Raw genomic sequence first — 18,476 nt, forward strand, 5'->3', positions numbered from 1 at the left:
ATCAGCATCAGCAACAGCAACAGTGACTGACGGTACCGAACTGCTTCTTCTTGACATTCAATTAAACATGATTATGTGAACAACTTCTTCGCGACATCAAATTGCCCCCCCCCCCCCCCCACGTCCTGCCGACCAAGCTTCAACACCACGTGCCTCTTTCACAGATGCCAATGCCTTGTTCCGTTGTCTTGAACGGTCAACTCAATGCAAGTCTACAAGCCACATTGGTTCCAGACTCGGGCAGGGAGAGATGCTGCCCCCCATTGGGTTAACTGTCCTTCATCAAGGCATTGATTGACTGATTGATTGCCTGCTCTTCACAAGTCGGATAATTCTGTTCGGATACCCACACGGGCTACCAAGTCTGGCTGACAAGGGACCCCTAAACCAGTCGCTGATGAAGCAAGTCATTTGTGTTTCTGCTGCTCAGCAAAGATCGACGCCCTTCTCCAGACAATTAGCTTACATAGTACATGGTATTGTCTTCTTGGCACCGCTGGCCTATCGAAACTGGTCCCTCGGAGACGTTTTTGTTCAGCTCAATAACTACTAGGTAAGTAGGTACTGAAACACTTGGAGCGTTGGTACGCCGGTACTCAGGCTCCGGTCACGCTTCTAACAAGGATAAATAAGTTAATCTTCAGAGGGCTCTGCCAAGTGAAGCCAAGCGTGCCTTGGCCAACCTAAGGGTCCGGTCCGTCAGCTCAAAGCAATTAATACATCGTTGCGGCGCGCGCTTGGCACAGCACACAGTCCTTGTTTAGACTGCCTGCCACACAGTTTTTCGATGGCATCCCACACCCATTCGTTCGTTCATTCAATTCATTCATAGCTCGCGGCCTGCTCTGGTTCTGACTATACTCTGTTTCTCTATTCTATTCTATGCTACGGAAGCACGGCCATGAGAATTGCAATCCTCTCCTCTTCCTCTTTGGACATTGCTTGTCCGCAATCCCAGTAATTGTCTTGTAATTTGCCCGTCGCCCATCGGGTCCTCAGCCCACCCCCTCTGATCTGAACTGGAACTTTTGCAACTGATGCTCATCCCCGTCGCGAATCATGTCTATTCTCTCGAGATATTCTTTGCGCCAAAACCGCGGGTTCTTGGGCTCGGACAGTTCTGCTCTGCCATCGCAGGATGCGCAGGTAAGTCAGTGCGTGGCCATCAATGTGCCACATACATAACTAAGCCTCCCTCCCTCTCTCTCTCTATCTCCTGTACCTCTATGATCTTGATTTGATGTTGTTGACTGACAACGGTTCTGACATGACAGGATCGTCAACAATTGCGCTACGAGCTTGACCTGAACTCATGGAACTTTCGCATCTGGGGTGTTTGTGCCTCTGGCTTTTTAACAGATTCGTGAGCTTTCTCCTCGCCACTTCTCTACGACGACGTCCTAACTCGTGAATGCCTACCTAGCTATAATCTCTTCTCGACAAATGTGATCCTCGCTTCTATCGCATTTGTATACTGGCCCAATGGCCCGGAATGGTCGGGTCTACTCATCAACTTCTTTACACTCTTGGGCTCCGTTGTTGGTCAGATCCTCTTTGGCTACCTTGCGGATCGCTATGGCCGAACTCGCCTCTACGGCGTTGAGCTCGTCCTGGTCATTGTTTCCACGATTGGAGTCGCCACTAGCAGTCATGGCTACAATGATCTTTCCTTCCTCGGTCTGTTCATTTGGTGGCGTTTTGTCATGGGCATTGGTGCGTGAATCCTCCTGAGCAACCTCTTCTGGCTTCCAACCACAACAGACGGCACAACTTGGATGCTAACAAACACCATAGGAATAGGGGCTGAATATCCGCTCAGCGCCGTCATCACATCGGAATGGTCCAGTACACAATCTCGCGCTACTATGCTCTCGTCCGTTTTCATGATGCAGCCCATCGGCCAAGCGCTGGCCCAGTTGGTCGGTCTGTTTGTCCTCCTCGGCTTCGAGCGAAGCCATAACCTCCAGGGAATGCGCTGCGGGCTCGACAGACTGCATGAAGAGGAATGCAAAAAGGCATTGGACGGCGTCTGGCGCATTGTGATCGGGTCAGGTGCCGTCCCTGCACTGCTCGCCATCATCTTCCGCTTCTTCCTGTTCGACTGTGGTATTTACAGCCTTGAGGTCAGGAACAAACCGAGGATGGCTCTAGCGAATACCCAAAGAATCTACGGTGCCCCGCAAGGTGCTGGGCTAGAAGCATTCCCCAGCGGAGGTGTCAACGGGCGCTCCATGAATGGCGGTGTTGGCGGACAAAACTCGTTCCCGATGAACCAATTTGTTCGAGGTCAAGCACCAGCAACATATCAGACTACCTCCCCCGATGGGAACCACCATGTCGCACCTTCGTATCGCACAAATGGCCTTGCAGATGGGATGCATCTTGCGAGTAGCTCGCAGCAGCCGATGCCGGTGCAGTTTTCGAGGGAGGACCTCCACAACTACTTCATCCGCGACGGGAACTGGGCATATCTACTGGGCACGGCGGCAACGTGGTTTTTCTTGGACGTCTCGTTCTATGGCATGAGCCTCGATAATAGAGGCACTCTGTCGACGATGTGGGCGACTACCACGCCGACCAAGATTGACGACTCCCTCGAGTGTTGGACATCATCGCTTCGCGGGGGGAATTCGACAGTACCGGATTGGGCCACCGATGGACTTCCAGTTTGGTCGACCGACGCGACGCACCCCTGCAACACCATCTACGACGTGCTTATCGAGCAGACAAAGCAGTATCTCTTGACCGTCTCGCTTGCATCCATTGCGGGCAGCGCTTGTTTCGTCTTATTTGCCAACCGCATCCCACGACGTCAGTGGCTCACAGCATCCTTCCTCGTTCTCGCTGGGTTCTTCGTCATCACTGGATGCGTCTACTACGGCGTCCATCAGCAAAAAGGTGCTCCGGCCACAGTGGTGTTTGTAGCCATCTGCCACTTCATGTTCAACTTTGGTAAGTTGACGCGCTCTCTGTTCCGCATATTCAGAACTAACCATGGATTACCAGGTGCCAATACATTAACATTTATCATACCAGCCGAAATCTTCCCCACCTGTTATCGTTGTCTGTGCCACGGAATCTCTGCTGCTGCAGGGAAGCTAGGCAGTCTCGTTGCTGTTCTAGTGGTATACGGAATAAACCAGTCATATCAAGCAGAGAACAGACAAGGACTCATCTTTCTCCTATTTGGGTCTGTGGCTGCTGTGGGTGCCCTCTTCTCCTGGGCATACCTACCCGATTCCCAACGTCGCGTCGAGTACGATGGTAAGAGTTATCTCGAGTCCAAAACGCTCGAGGAGCTTGGTGAAGGAAGAGTCAAAGCACGACTTGGGGGCGAGCTGGTGACGATAGAAGAGAAGTGGGATGCTATCAAGAGGAGGAAGAGAGGATCCATGAGAAGCGACCCTTCTGTGCCAGATGGTACTATATAGAGGCCTCGTGGCATTTCGAACTGCAATTATCACACCTTTGCTGTCTAAGCGCCCTCGCCGGGCGCTATGCTTTCCCATGTGAATATTTATAATGAAATAGATACCCCTTAACCACAACCGGACCACGTCCGGAAAACGTACAGTCTACTGCTCCAGTCGATATTTCGTACCAATCTTTCCAACGTACCGAGAACTTCAGGCATTGTTAGGGGCTTCAACTTGATGGCGCCCATATTGTTCCATCAAGGCATCTAATGTCTCACTGTATAGCATGTGGTTGCTTGTTGTGGCTCGCACGCTCTTATCTCCCTCGATGGCATCCAGCCATCGCGCCCAGCGCGATCCAGGTGGGGAAGACGGTATACTCGCTGGGGCCAGGGTTCTAGAGAATCGAAGAGCAAAAGGTGCTAGATGTATATCGACCAGAGACATGCTTCGTCCGAGAAAAAACGGACCCTATGATAGATTAGAGTCAGTATGTCGGTCACAGGCGATGTACCCAGAGCTCAGGATCAACTACCTTTTTGTCTGCAGCTTTGACAAGAGTATCTATACTGCCCTGTAAACTAATCCCTGCTTCATCTCCAAGAGCTGGGTCTTGATGTTGGAGGAGTTTGAAGAAGTTTGGGACGATATGACGGTTGATCTCCATATCGTCAGTATTGCCTCTGATTCTGGTGATAGTGGGATGTATCTTACATGGTCAATCCAGAAACGGCAATTGGCTTTTAATCTTGAATCTACCGGAAGCATCGGTGTTCCTTGACCGAGATCTTCAAGCTGCGCATCTCATCAATATCACAAACCAGCAGCTTTGAGACGAGACTCACATATTCTAGTATGACAGCACTATTCGAACATGACCAGCCGCTATGTACTATGGCGGGCACATCGCCATGAAGGTTAGCCAGGAGGGGCTGGGTTGGGTGACGGAAGGCATCTGTTTCGCAGTACTGGTAGGGCATGCCTTTTGCTTCCAGAGCGATCCAAATACGTTGAGAGAATGGGCTTTTGCGGTTAGTATGTATGGGAATGTGAGTGTATTTGAGTATGAGTTCGACATACCAGAAACATACTGCGTAGAGCTTGAATTCGCTCTCCTTCGCGTGTTTTCTAGCTGTGAGTAGTGCAGCTCCTGTGGCTTTCAGAAGGGCCTTTTTAAGAATTCTCCGTATTATAAACTCCTTTTCTTCAGAATTGGCATCATGGATATGGCTTACCTGGGCCTTCTCCTTGTCCCATTTCGCGCCCCCTTTGTTTGCCAAATACCTCTGCACACTATTCTTCTTTATCTCGTCACTCCTCTCAAGCGTATGCCTATGTGGCCCAGCTACACCGTCTCCCTTTCCATTACCTCCATTGCCATTGACTCTCTGTATCGTCCACAATCGCTGCCCTGCCAGACATGCGTCAAGACCACTGCTGTTATCAAGGTCCAGTCGAGCCCCCGGGAAGTACTCTGTAATTTTTATCTTGACATCACATAAATCGCGCTGGCGAACATTTCTCTTCCGTTTCTTCTTGTTAGGGTCATCAGATTTGGGGGTTCCCGGAGGGCGGCCTTTCATACGACAGTCCCAGTAGTGTGAGATGAAAGGCTTGCGCTTATAACGCTGGGTCGAACGATGGGAGTAGACATTGTCTACATGAGGAAAATATGTCTCGAACCTAAAGCCGTTAAGGACTGCAAATTCCGATCACAGGTTAAGGAGGGCTTCTTCACTCTTCATGTGTAAGAACAATCGTCTCGTCCACGTTGAATAGCTTATTCCGCCACATCTCCAGATCTGGGGGATCAACAATAATCTTACTGCTCAAGTGGCCACCTGATCTTCTAATCTCCTGTGTGTGAGCATTGTTCTGCACACTGAATATCCTATCGGCTGGTGTTTCCACAACAGGCACCGACACTGCTATCGGTGCAAGTATACCAAATTGACCAAGGGCTGCTGGTGTCGCGATAGTAGCGCTATTGTGTATAGCATGGATATGGTAAGCCTCTTCGATACCGGGTGCCACATATCCTTGTAGACCAAGCTCAAGCGCATCGCGATAATCCGGTGGAAGACCCGGAGTTGAGAACGTTGCGGATAGCCCCGGCCCGGAGCCGGAGCCGGAGCCCGGAGGCGGGGTGTTCAGAGCTGTCATGGGAGTGGATCTCCGTCCTGGTACAGCCACGGCGATGCTAAAAACAAACTCCACAGTAAGATTCGTCCCTCGGTTGGAATGATCAATTTCTCTAGATGACACTTTCTGACGGTTTCTGTTGCTGCTTTAAGACGTTGCCTAGGTCATTGTCTGAAAGAGGGGCAGGGTGTTATTGAGCTGCAGCTGCATGCCAAAAGAAGCAACAAGGGAAACGCCCTACCAATACTGCACGGACCATACCACAAACAAAAGAAAGCCGTAAAAAAGATAGAGAGAACCTTTGAAAATCCCGACAAAAAAATGAAAGCCTCGCAAATCGCTCGCAATCGTATTATAGGAACAGCCCGATGCGGGGGTCGAACCCGCAACCTTGAGATCGCGTACTCGTAAGAGTCTCACGCTCTACCGATTGAGCTAACCGGGCGTGGCTCTTGAATTGGTTGATACTACGCGCAGCAGGATCACCTTGAGACCATGGTCAACATCGCAACGCCGGTATCCAATAACGCAGCTCTTCTCTTTCCCTGCACCTATTATGGCCGTGATAGTGGTGTTTCATTGTCATTAGAACCCGGGTATCCTTCAGAATTACTCAAAACATACATGGTAAGTCATCCATGAGACTCCCAACCCATAGTGTACAAGATCGCCGATATGTTTGTCCCGTATAAACGCCCTTGGTGCCAATTCTTCCGTGGGGTGTCCACCTCCTCCTCTTTCGTTTTATGATCATTGTTGGATCCTGGCTAGGCTCTCGATGCGTTGTTGCTTGCCTAACAATCCCGCCGGCAATAATTCCATGTTCACCGAGTTCAGGTATCCTTTGTTTCCCATGTTCCCAAATCCATGGCGTCCATTGGTCCCATATTCATCAAGGCCCGTAAGACACCCTCGCCAACTTGTGGTATCCCTGATTGTCCTTGAATGTCTCCCCAACCATCAGGCATTGAAAACCCCCCACTTTGGTCAAGGCTGGTCGGCATCGTAAATCCAGCTGTGTCTGAAAAGAATCCTTGTGTGCTCCCGTCGAGAACACTCGGGTTCATCAAAGTCTGGTTCGGCGACATTGGGCTCGCGTTGAAAGAGTTGTGTCCGGATCCGTTCAGCTGCCCAGGAGCCAGATGGTTCCGTTGGTCAGATCCTGAGCTCGAATTTGGTGTAGGTCGATTTGATGTCAACCCATCAGGCGATCCTGAAGCATCTTGGCTATCGCCTGTAACATCGCCAAAACCAGACATTGTCCGACTGCCAGATCCAGTCTTTTCGAATGTCGCCCCTGAGCTCGGTGTAAGAATGGGTAATTGTTGGTCAGACGACATCCAAGCCTGCGTAGCGAAGCTCTCTTCAGCAGTCGTGATCTCTGGTACGCTATGATTAGGCTCAACAATATCCGGCTGGTTTCCGTCACCTCTCGAGGGTTGCATATAGTTGCATTCATTACGATATGCTGCTATGCCCTGCATTCCTTCTGGGTTATCACACCTAGCACCTCTGGGCGCTCCTGGATTGGTAGGCTTTGTGGCGTTAGTGCTATTCGAGGAAAACGGCACGGGGACAACATACACCATCGTTGTTGCGTGGGAAAGCTGTCTTCAGCTTGGGGATTCTCAGTGCAAGTGCTTCGAGGTCGACATCGAGCTGGACGAGGAACGACTCAGTCAATGGATTCCTGCGTTTCAGCGCGTTCATTGCAGAGAGCAAAAAGCGAAGTGAGTCTGCCGTTTGGCTGTCGTCTGGTCGACTCTTAAGGTACTGTACAAATACTCGCGCCGATACGTATAAGCAAAAGGAGATGAATGGGTTTACCTGATAGCATATTAGGATCTCCGCTAATGGATGATAGCCGGCAACACTTACTGTCGAGAGATCCATATGGGAAATCATGCGCATGATGCTGGCAATCTCGTTGGCGGCTGTGATGCACCTAACTTTGCTTTCGGCACTGACCGACGCGGGCAAGTTGTTCTTCTCCGCTTTGAAGATGGCGGCTTGGTGCAGACAGATTGTCGAGGTATGGATACTCATGTTTGTAAAGACAATGTTAGGATTTGACAAGCCAGTGGGAAGCTTGAGTTGGGGAGGGAGACAAAGGGATGTGTTAAGGAGGATATTGTCCATCTGGCGGTGACGTTTCCAGAACGGACCGTTCAGATCGTTGTCAAGGTCATCGGCATCAGGACGGTGCAAATGTACCAGATTTCTGCCAAACAGGCAGGCCATAAGCACGATACCTCCAAAAGGCGACAGCTTACCTGCACCCATGGGGCTGGTGCATTCTGATAGTGACTGTGTCTGCTCAGGTTTGCTCATGATGAAGGCATCTTCTGAAGCAGGGATATTGGTCATGATGTCGCGTTCGTCAATGGTCATGGGCCAGCCCGTGCCAATACTAGCATACCGGTCTTGACAGAAAGCCATCCAGAATGTTCGTCGTCGTTCCTCTCGTTCTGTCCAATCCTTCGGTGGTGCAAGGCATTGCTTGACGTCGAGGCCCGTTCCATCTAGTCTATGGAGGCCAGTCCTACAATGGTCAGTAGAGAAACGAGCGTCACCCAGGGAGTGCATACATTTGAGCCAGGCGGATAGCAGAGCCAGTGTTGATCCAGGCCCGGGGAAAATACATCATCTTCATTTCATAAGAGGCCAGCAGAGTATGTGTCTGGCAGTGAGCAATAGAGATCATGTGTTCTCCATAACCCTTGACGTAATCCGCTTCGACATACTTTCGCGCTCTGCGGTAGAAGAGGTCTTTCAGATCTGCATATTTATCTGTTATGGTGCATGCGAGAGTCCACATGGCATATCGCAAACAAACTGGTGGTCTTTGGTTCGGAGCGCTTTGATAACTGGTCAGACATTTTACTTTTCCAGTAGTGTGAGGAAACAACCTACAGATTCATGGCAGCGAGGTAACGGTATTTGTGAATCATGGGAATAGACGGATGAACCTTCTCGAAATAAATCTGGTGAAGTTCGTCAATGGTTTCTTGGGGAGGTAGAGGCTCCTCGAGACCCAGACCAATCATTTCCCATGTGAAAGTACCACCAACATTGTTCATGCCCATATCTAGACTGGCATTGAAATTGAAGTCGTCCATGGCACCTTGCTGCGGCGATTTGTCGGTGAAGTTCCAGTGCTGGTCCATACTATGATCCCCGGTAAGGTTTATAGGCGCATTTGAGATATTAAGATTCGCAGGGGATGCTGTTTGAGGTGGTCCGGACATTGCGACATTGATGTTCTTTGGAATATTCTGCGGAGGCTCCTGGGTTTTCAGCAAGGTTTCGACTTGTTCTGTAAAAGCGCAGCATGTCAGTAAATCCAATTGTCGATAGTATGTCGGGAAGAGGCTCACTCAGTCGCTCCTCCAGAGCCTTGACGTAACCACGCTTAGGACCACTCTTCCTCCGCTGTTCGTCGTAGGCGCAAGTATGACCAAGACGGGAGCAGGTACTGCAGCTAGGTCTGACTCCATCGCATTTGAGCTTGCGCTTCCGACATATCATACATGCCAGCCGTTTTGGCTTGGGAACGCTCGCATTATCGGGTATTTCCTGCTGAGGCGCTGTTTCGTCCCCATCGGCATCGTCGCTTCGTGGACGTTTGTTGCCGGCGGTGCCAGCTCCCTTCTCATTTGAGTCCGGCATGAGGGACTATCTGGGAGGCTGTGTTTGTTGATATCGGAGGGTTGAAGTCGCAAACCGATTGATAAGACGGCGGCGGGGATAATAAATGCTGGACGGGCGGAATGACACAGTCGTAGGTGTCCGCACCTCCCGGTGAGAGATCCGGATATTTAAGAAAGCAATAACAGAAGTGGGAATCAGGAGGGAAGACCGAGGCTGATAAAAGTCCGGAAGATAATGTGTTGGTGTTGTACCAAAGAAACGGCGATACGGAGCATGGAGCGATGGGATTCGAGCTCACCACCGTGAGTAAGATAAGGTTACGGAGTTAAAAGATGGAGGCAGGTGGGAACCCTTGAGGGAGTCGTCGGACTCGGATGGATGGTGGGGAACGAGTAGAGCCTACTACCTTACTAGAGTCTTATACTCTCTAATGGTTGGCAGCCAACGGCTCCACGGTTATCAGGGAGCTGATGTTTGAGGGGTGCTTGCCGCGATACACATTGGCTGCCTGGCGCGCTGTAAGATGTCGCTGGCTTTCAAAGGTACTGCACAGTTGTAGCACGTTTTATACTGTAGATACCGTCAATCTGGCCTTGCAAGGTTGGGGGTCATTGCCCGTGCATGAGAATTAATAATGGCATCCAGACTTACATAGGTAGTACAGTAGCAATCCGCAATTACCTTGGTAGCTTATCACCCAGTTTGTTCCTACAGCTTAATTGTGAAGGAAATCAGCATTAAGTATTATTCTGGGGGTTTTCGACGGAATCTCCCGAGTGCATTACTGGATATGACTGCATTCGTCCTCAATAAGATATTACCACATCTCTTGAACTGATATCGTCAACATCCACGACTACTTGCAGATATCGTATGTCCTCTAGGTTAACACAGCCACACGCTTCGCTTGTTTCCGCTCTTCTAGTGGCAGCCATTTATGTCGGTGGGCGGCCGACTTGAATAAATATCATCGTCAACCTTGAGAAGAATGATATCAATATTTCCTATCAATAAGAAAGCCAGAACAACACTCGTGCTTGTATAAGATCGCAAAACATAAAGTAGAGTCACTTGATTGCACGATCAATTCAGCAACGACAATATTTCCTCAGCATCTCGGTCAACCCGTTTATGACAACTTAGCCACTCATGTTTAGATTTAACTCAAACCTACCTAGTAATCATTACAAACATTACGGGGAACTTCAATTACCCTAAACATCTAATAGCCATGATCAATTCCCAATTATTCCCTTGATTGAAGAATCAAGCCTTGACTGTAGTACCAGAAGCCATGATACACAAAGTCTATTATCTCCCACGGGCATGCATATTTCCTTATTGTAAAGTACAGCACATTTTTTTGTTTGCGATACCCCCTACTAAGTATCACACAGTAAACATACTGAGTTAGGTGTACAACCTGGAAGCTATTTAAACTGGAGCTATTGCATAGCGTTTTGAGTAATGATATTTTCCATTGTAAATGCCTGCCCCCCATGAGCAGCACGTCAGCAGGACCAGGCCTCCATCATACTATCTCTATACCACGATGATCTCAAATGCCCTTCGTCTATATCGACCAGATCTGCCTTGACTCATCCAGCTTTTCCGCAAAGCGAAGCCATACGTGGATGTGCCGGTCCTTATTTAGCCCGTCTTACACACGACCTAAACCTATCAAGAGCTTATAATAAAAAGTAGGGCTGGCCTATGCCGGCTTGCATGCTGACGACGAAATGCTCTATAGAATACCAATTGCGCTTGTAGAAGTGAGGGCTTTCAAGGGCCGGTATAAACGCTCGCATTGTATATTTAATGTGGCTAGGGGATTATATATCTTACTTCCTATCAACATCGACACCCACGATCCGCAAAATGCCCAAATCACTATATGCAAGGCAATACCTTGTTGGAGCCCAAGCAACTACTGGACAAGCACCGGCTGTCTTGAATGTGTGGACATGTTCTCCCGTCTCGACATGCGATACTTCCAGGCCAGATCCTACCAAAAAACAAAACAAAAACAAATTAGCAAAGCATCTCAAAGCATAGGGGAGGAATTTTTACCTTCATCGCTTCCACCAACAACAAAACTACCATCAAACGTAAAGCCTGAAGTCAAAAAAGTTAGCTAATTCACTATAAATCGATAGCAAAGGAACGCACTGAGGCTCTTCACTGGCCCGACCATCCTCGTGATTGTTCGCTGGCAAATCCAGTCTGTTGTATCCCACAATGCAATAATTGAATCTGAGCCTCCCGTCGCCAGATACCGCCCCGTAGGCTGTAGATCAGCAGTCAGACACGAAGAAGTATGTCCATTGAGCTCAAACTCGTCCGTCTCTTCTCCATGTTTGCTCTGCAGTACGGGTTGAAATCCAGGGTACGACAAGACTCGGATACGTCCTTCTGCTGTCGTGACGAAGATCTTCTCACCGCTCCAGCAGAATGCGATCTGGTTGGTCTGCACGGACTGTTGATGCGTGCTGAGAGGCGTCGACTGAGATGGCGACAGAACGAAGATGGTATCTGCCTTGTTCCCAACGAGAAGCGTGGCTCCATCGGGCGCCCAGACAAGAGTAAAAGCGTCCCCAAGTCCTTTGACCTCGTTAAAGCATGCTTTTGTCCTCACGTCCCAGAACTTGACCACGCCGTCACTGCTCACACTGCAAAGCTCTGCATCCTTTGTTGGGTTGAATGCGACCTTCTCAACAGATGCTGAGTGGCCCTTGAGCTCCGTTGAAAACTTCACGTGAGGTTTTTCAGGGTTCCCTATCTCGTTCAGCCTCGCTCCGATGGCCTTACAGGCCCGCATGCTTGGTTGACTTACACACTCTGAGGGTTTTCTCTGACGACCCTGTTGCTACCAGAGTTCCGAGGGGGTTCCAAGCGATGCATCGCAAGCTTCACCATCAAAATCAGCAAGAGGGATAAGAGGATAGGCCCCATGGTCAGATAACACATACCTATGGGGATTCGAGCCCCGCGAGTTATTGGGGTCGTTGTAGGGCTGACTTCTGAGGTTGCCAAAGTAGCCAGAGAACTTATCCTTTGATAAGCTCTGTCTTGCTCGAAGGACCGGCGCCATGCTATTCGATCGATAGGTGCGAACTTATTGGCTGTGTAAGGTCCAATGCTCACTCGATTGGCAGTAGCTTTGTTGCCGTTCAATATATGCGACAGCTTGAGCACCTGGATTAGGTAAGTGGATTAAATGGCTTGTATTTACAGTTAGTGGAGGTAGGAGTGTCTTTCAAGATTGGTGCTGGATGAGGTTTAATGGTGATTGGTGTTCTAACATCCCGTCAAGGTTAGTGCGGATCACACAAGCCACAGGCCCAAAAGAGCGTGTTTCTGCCCCTCTGGGGGGCCTGACGTGACGCGACCCAACAGTCAAAGTCGAGTCCAGGCTAGTGCATTAAAAACCGTGTTTATAGAAGCCGTCACCAACGGCAACCGTTTAGACATTAATCATGTTCTGCGTAAACATCCAGGTCTATCCGTCTGAATCTAGGCACGCGGCCAATAACTAGCACGGGCGCGCATTTACCCACTGTGGTCCATGTATTCGTGAAATGTAAAACTTCATTCCTGCCATTCCTGGGCTCTTTCCGTAATCGGGTCATGGTATATGTACAATTTTCTATCACAAGCCCTTTTCACGACGGTAGCCGAGATGCGCAAGAGCCGTACCGAGTTCTCCTACTCCAGTCATTGAGAAACATCGCCAGACCGCCAGACGTCAAGCTCAGCTTGCATCCGCCACCCCGTGGCCCATGTCGTACAGCCTCCATTACTCCCCGTCCTGTGCCCCATGAATAGGCCGTCTGCACAGCCAACTCCGACCAGCCGAACCAAGCCCTTAACTTCCTTCGCCAGTGACTCCATGCGCCATGTATGAAGACGAAAAGCATGCTTCGGGAAATGTGCAAAAACCAGACAATCGCAAACAAAAAAGTGCAGATGCTGTCCGTAACATCAGACAGTGAGAATATGAACCCAGACCAATACGGCAAGTGCTTTTCAAAGAAAGCATACTCGCTCAGGTATCGACAGTGGAATGTGTGGTATCATGATGGCCCAGAAGGCTTACCAAAGGGTGTCGGTGATCTATTATCGTCGTAAGGCGGCGGTGTAGCTGAATCCAACCGCTAGCCGAGTATCCTGTTCTTCAGAATATCGAATAAGATGTGCCATAAAGAGTTGTGACTTGAAAGTGCCTATGATAGCTCATCAAGACTCAGATGAACATCGGTGATGCCAAATAGAACAGCATTCTTCTTTGCCCATTGGCGGGCAAGAATTGAAGCTTTGTAATTTGTCAGCTGACTGTTCTTTGCGCGCTAGGAGAGCTACATACCCTTCAAGAACTTCTTGCTAGCATACTTCTTGAAAAATGCTTCATGAGTGACAGGGCGAGCGAGGTAGTCGACCATAAGATGAACGACAGGCTCGATCTCGTCCTCAGTGTAACCAGCGTAGTAAGAAAGAGTCTCGTCCTGCATATCCATTAGCAGTTGACACGTTAAAAATGTGAATTTTACGTACCCATTCGCCACGGTCAAGCATCAGTCGCGCTAAATACATGGCACCGGCAGCAATGTGACTAGGTCGGTAGGCCATGAATCGATGGTCCAGCAGGCCAATCTCCATCAGGTACTTTCCAATAGTTCGAGATTGGATATCGTAATTGTCTGCCTTGGAGACACGACGGAGGAAGTTCATAGGGTTGGGGTAGCTGAGATCATAGTTGAGAGTGCTCAGAATAAATCGCTCGGCACTGAGAATCTCGGCCTCGGTAAAACCATCGTCGGCAATGCGCTTGAAGTTCTCGACGTGAGGGGAGAGGACCTCTTCGTACTTGGAAGCGATAAACATGGCAGTGATTCCCACAAGTTGGAGGCGGTCAAGCTGAACCACTTTTTCTGATAGGAAGCGATCAATGAGATTGACGGCGAGGAAGAGGGTTTCGGGAAGTAGATGGAAACGGGTATGGACCTCAACGAGCCAGTCGACCAAGATACCGCGCGTCTTCCATTCGAGCTCGTCCTGATGAGACATATATTGAGGATTGGGAATCGACTTGCACTCAAGATCGCGCAAGTACTCGAAGATCTCATTGGCATACTCGGCAACCATAAGTGGATCTTCTAGATCCTCGCTGTCCAAGTCCTTGACTCCAGGAGGGTACTCGAAAGGTGCATCTTGTACCTCCGCCTTGTCTAGAGAGACCTCAGGCTTCTCGACTTCTACCTCGACGGGTGTCTCTGATCGTTCACGCTCCTCAGGAATAAGATGCTGCTTTTTGGAAGGATGCTCATTTTCGTTGACGGGAGCTTTTATCTTGGTGTTGGCGGCATCTGTTACAACCTTTCGTTTGTTTATGGTGCCGGAACCGGACTGAGTCTTGGAGTTGGTAGGCTTCGAGCCGAGAGCAGTTCTTGTGGTAGGACGCGCAGTCTTTTTCTCAATACCGGTGGGCTGAGCAGCCTTAGAGACCAATCCCTTGGCCTTCTTTCCAGCAACACCATCGACCTTTCCTACATTACTGACATCGCCCAATGCAGCGCGTTTCCGCGTGTTACTGGCGGCGGTACCGTTGACTGTGGACTTTTTTGTTTGCAGGGCAGCCTTAGCAGGCATTGATAGCTCATCAACCTTCAGAGCGGCAGCTTGGGCTCTTGTAAGACGCGTCGTGCCGCTGTTCTCGTCGTTCTCGTTGCCGGCGAGGCGCGTACGAGTGGCCCGAGCCTGCTACTCAAGTTAGAATGGCTGATCGGAGGAGGAACTCAAGCTTCTCGGTCGCGTCTGAGCACTTACTGGAGGCATCTTGGCTATCTAGTTGTTGACCGGTGTAATATTGACAAGGGGGGTAGTGCTGGAACAGTCCAGTTAGTCAACGCGTCGAATGAGAAACATGAAAGGAAAAGATGGCTGAGATCACGAAAGGATATAGACAAACAGCATTCGAGTTGCCGAGACAGTCGAATCAGAATAGGAATTCAGCTACCAACCTTTGGGTCAAGCCTGGTGAAAACACCGTGAAAGGAATGTTGTGAGTCGTGATAGATGGAGCGATGACTGATGCTGTATGTTAGTCGAGGGTGACCCAGCCCGGAATAGAAAGTTGTTGGCGGAGGAAGTAAACAAGAGGTAAAAGGACAGGAGCAATGGGCAAGGTTGGGCGGAGACGATGTTTATGTTCAAGAACGGTTGTGGTTGTGAGGACGATAGAAGTGTTTTGACGAGCGGGTAAGGAAGATGAGTTGTGGAGATCCACCAAAGTGGGTACGTACCCGTACGCGGCTAGCCAAGTCGCGTTGCTCTCCGTTGCTCTAGGTACGTCAGGCTCCCAAGCGTGATGTCCCACTCGAAAGAAAAGGATTGGAGCTCGTTAGGAGCAGGGGTGATGCGATAGCTTGGCTATTTTCCCAGGACGTATGGAAAACACGCGAAGAATTGAATACTGCGGCGTGAGGTGCAGGCAGCGGGTGCGAAAAATGTCGAGTAGGGCTGGACAGTTCACCAGAGATACTCGATATCAGACGGCGGAGGATAATGACAATGGTAGGATGAACGAAAACCCTGAATAAATGGCAATATCCCGATGGTCGAACAAGGATGAAGGTAAAAGAGACGGTAGAGACGAGAGGCGCATTTACGAAGTTGAATATCGAAAGAAGAGAGAGAGCCAGGTCAAGTTAATCGGGCGACGGTGGACGGGTCTTGACATTTAGTATGGAGGGGCGGGATGGATGAGATCAGTACAAAACGCGCCTGCATCCAGGTCAAGTCGCGAAAGCTGCTGTCAATCTGGAACCTTGGAAAAGCTACGTACTACTTCCGGCTCAAGACTGTGTTTTTATGGGACTGCCGCCCTAGCAACCGCCGGCCAACCGCCTTCGAGTTCAACCTCATTGGCCCAACCTCGTCGCGGGTTGAGGTTGTTCACGAAGCACGAGCCATGTGGGAGCTACCTACGTGAGGGCGTTTGTGGCGGTTACATGTGGCGGTGCGATTTCTGTGGCTCAGATTGTCCCTCCGGCACAAAGTTGTTCATTATCCGATGAAATTTGAACATCTCGAACGACACCACGGTAATGCGATAGTCGGCTTCGTTTCTGACGGTCCTGGATTCGCCAATTCGTCTCTTGCTACTAGCTAGAGATTATTTGAGCTGCTAGGAAGCATTTAATATTGATAGCACGTCTGGTCTGCCCTCTAGCGACTCGCTGGGGAAAGTCGTTGCCTTCCCCTCTGAGTTAATATCAAACCATACAACCACACAAACCGACTCCGATGAAGACCAACTGCTAAAATTCCAACACTTGAAACACCCGAGACCGACAATGCTTCAGTCCGGCCTCCAATTTGCTGCTGCGCGGCAGAGCGCTTTGCGCATGGCTCTGAGCCGATCGCTTCCACGAACATATGCAACTATCAGACGTTCTAACGAGACCACCGCCAGCCCGAAAGAACTCGCTGAGAATCCCGAGAGTCAATCTGCTATCTTGCGAGTCTATAAACCCCGAACGCCTGGCGTGAGACATCTCAAGCGACCTATCAACGATCATCTCTGGAAAGGACGACCTTTCCTTCCCTTAACATTCCCTAAGAAGGGCCAAGCAAAGGGTGGCCGAAATGTGTCTGGTAGGATCACCGTGCGACACCGAGGTGGCGGTGCGAAGAGAAGAATAAGAACGGTTGACTTCCTCCGCAACCGACCAGGACCTCACCTGGTGGAACGCATTGAATACGACCCAGGACGGAGTGCGCACATTGCTCTCGTCACTGAGAAGGCTACCGGACGTCACACTTACATTCTTGCCGCTGACGGGTTGAGGTCTGGGGATATTGTGCACAGCTACCGTGCCGGTATTCCTCAAGATCTACTTGACAGCATGGGTGGTATTATTGATCCCGGTATTCTAGCTGCAAAGACTGCCTTCCGTGGTAATTGTCTACCTATGCACATGATTCCTGTCGGTACCACAGTCTTTGCTGTGGGATCCGCAGCTAGACGTGGCGCCGTATTTTGTCGTAGTGCTGGCACCTCAGCTGTGGTTGTCAACAAGAACGAGGAGACGAAAGACGACGGTACTAGGGTCATGACTGGCAAGTACGTTGAGGTTAGACTTCAGAGCGGTGAAGTTCGACGAGTTAGCAAGGACGCTTGTGCGACCATTGGCGTGGCTAGCAACATTCACCACCACTACCGCCAGCTGGGCAAGGCTGGACGAAGCCGGTGGCTCAACATTCGACCTACAGTCCGTGGTGTTGCCATGAACAAAGGTGAGGAACATAGGTGCATCTTAGCCGGACTGCTGCTGACATGGTTTACATAGTCGACCATCCTCACGGTGGTGGTAGAGGTAAATCGAAGGGTAATCGTCACCCTGTCTCTCCTTGGGGTGTTCCTGTAAGACTACCTAAGAGCCTCGAAGCATATGAAGCAATGCTAACACCATCTTCAGACCAAGAGTGGTTACAAGACCCGACGCAAGCACAACAGGAACAAGTGGGTTGTGGTACCTCGACCTCGAAACAACGGAAAGCGCCGAGACAAGGCCAATTAAGAGAAAGGAGTGATGAGTCGATGCGTTGGATGAAAAGCACATACCAGGCTGAGAAAGAAGTCGGTAGTCAGTGCATTGTATATTATGACGCTGCATTGTATCATATGTGACATTATAGATAAGGGCCCAATTGGCGTCTTAATCAAAGAACCACGTAGGAACATATATAATCCATCATTGGATGTTTGGCAATTTGACATTGCACGTGGAACTGTTACAAGCTGGTTTCATGCATACTCCAGCACAGCCCTGTATCATAGATATCCCTAGGACCGGACCGTAAACGCTGGCGGTGGTGAAGCATAGGTGACAGGTTGATGCAAGAACCTGGTGATGGACCGTCAAACATCCTATCCTGGTAAACGATCTGATCCTATTCAAAGCAGCCGATATAGCCGGACCTATCGAAAAATGAGTGTGCTATTGTAATCTCTGACCAGACAAAAGGCCATTCAAGTTTCAACAAGGGTATAGTGTTTCACCGACTCACAGCAGTCTCAACTTTCAAGGCGCAAGGGTCCTTTGGCTACAACCGAAAAAAAAAAAAAAAGGGTTACAGGCTGAGTGAGTGGAGATAGCTAGTATGTACTGAGCCGAACGCAATTGCTTGGTTCCGTGATACTGTATAGTGTATATCATCTGCTCTAGGTATTTACCTAGTAGTCTTCAGCTTGTACACACAAGATTC

General features: G+C 49.7%; 6 protein-coding genes; 2 read left to right on the forward strand and 4 right to left on the reverse strand.

The window, feature by feature from the left end:
- Positions 1–1,059: 1,059 nt before the first annotated feature.
- Positions 1,060–3,431, forward strand: FFUJ_01491 (related to high-affinity phosphate permease, phosphate-repressible; the record flags this gene model as incomplete). XM_023578118.1 has 5 exons in its annotated part: positions 1,060–1,146; positions 1,275–1,363; positions 1,424–1,713; positions 1,795–2,952; positions 3,007–3,431. The coding sequence occupies 5 exons, from the start codon at positions 1,060–1,062 to the stop codon at positions 3,429–3,431; spliced, it is 2,049 nt and encodes a 682-aa protein (XP_023424082.1).
- Positions 3,432–3,626: 195 nt separating this feature from the next.
- On the reverse strand, positions 3,627–5,579 carry FFUJ_01490 (related to glutathione transferase omega 1; the record flags this gene model as incomplete). XM_023578129.1 has 6 exons in its annotated part: positions 3,627–3,887; positions 3,931–4,077; positions 4,131–4,211; positions 4,262–4,439; positions 4,497–5,099; positions 5,155–5,579. The coding sequence occupies 6 exons, from the start codon at positions 5,577–5,579 to the stop codon at positions 3,627–3,629; spliced, it is 1,695 nt and encodes a 564-aa protein (XP_023424083.1).
- An 812-nt stretch (positions 5,580–6,391) lies between these two features.
- Positions 6,392–9,227, reverse strand: FFUJ_01489 (related to Zn(II)2Cys6 transcriptional activator; the record flags this gene model as incomplete). XM_023578140.1 has 6 exons in its annotated part: positions 6,392–7,093; positions 7,143–7,385; positions 7,437–8,100; positions 8,147–8,425; positions 8,472–8,874; positions 8,936–9,227. 6 exons carry the CDS (start codon positions 9,225–9,227, stop codon positions 6,392–6,394), a joined length of 2,583 nt encoding a protein of 860 aa, XP_023424084.1.
- Positions 9,228–11,050: 1,823 nt separating this feature from the next.
- On the reverse strand, positions 11,051–12,300 carry FFUJ_01488 (related to AAC-rich mRNA clone AAC3 protein; the record flags this gene model as incomplete). XM_023578151.1 has 5 exons in its annotated part: positions 11,051–11,214; positions 11,280–11,324; positions 11,379–11,984; positions 12,043–12,116; positions 12,179–12,300. 5 exons carry the CDS (start codon positions 12,298–12,300, stop codon positions 11,051–11,053), a joined length of 1,011 nt encoding a protein of 336 aa, XP_023424085.1.
- A 1,132-nt stretch (positions 12,301–13,432) lies between these two features.
- FFUJ_01487 (probable G2/mitotic-specific cyclin B) lies at positions 13,433–15,041 on the reverse strand (the record flags this gene model as incomplete). XM_023578162.1 has 4 exons in its annotated part: positions 13,433–13,521; positions 13,573–13,711; positions 13,761–14,966; positions 15,033–15,041. The coding sequence occupies 4 exons, from the start codon at positions 15,039–15,041 to the stop codon at positions 13,433–13,435; spliced, it is 1,443 nt and encodes a 480-aa protein (XP_023425485.1).
- Positions 15,042–16,561: 1,520 nt separating this feature from the next.
- On the forward strand, positions 16,562–17,788 carry FFUJ_01486 (probable mitochondrial ribosomal protein L2 of the large subunit; the record flags this gene model as incomplete). XM_023578173.1 has 3 exons in its annotated part: positions 16,562–17,504; positions 17,558–17,631; positions 17,687–17,788. The coding sequence occupies 3 exons, from the start codon at positions 16,562–16,564 to the stop codon at positions 17,786–17,788; spliced, it is 1,119 nt and encodes a 372-aa protein (XP_023424086.1).
- Positions 17,789–18,476: the final 688 nt, after the last annotated feature.

The sequence above is a fragment of the Fusarium fujikuroi genome, chromosome FFUJ_chr01 (assembly GCF_900079805.1).
Source record: "Fusarium fujikuroi IMI 58289 draft genome, chromosome FFUJ_chr01".
Classification (NCBI taxonomy): Eukaryota; Fungi; Ascomycota; class Sordariomycetes; order Hypocreales; family Nectriaceae; genus Fusarium; species Fusarium fujikuroi.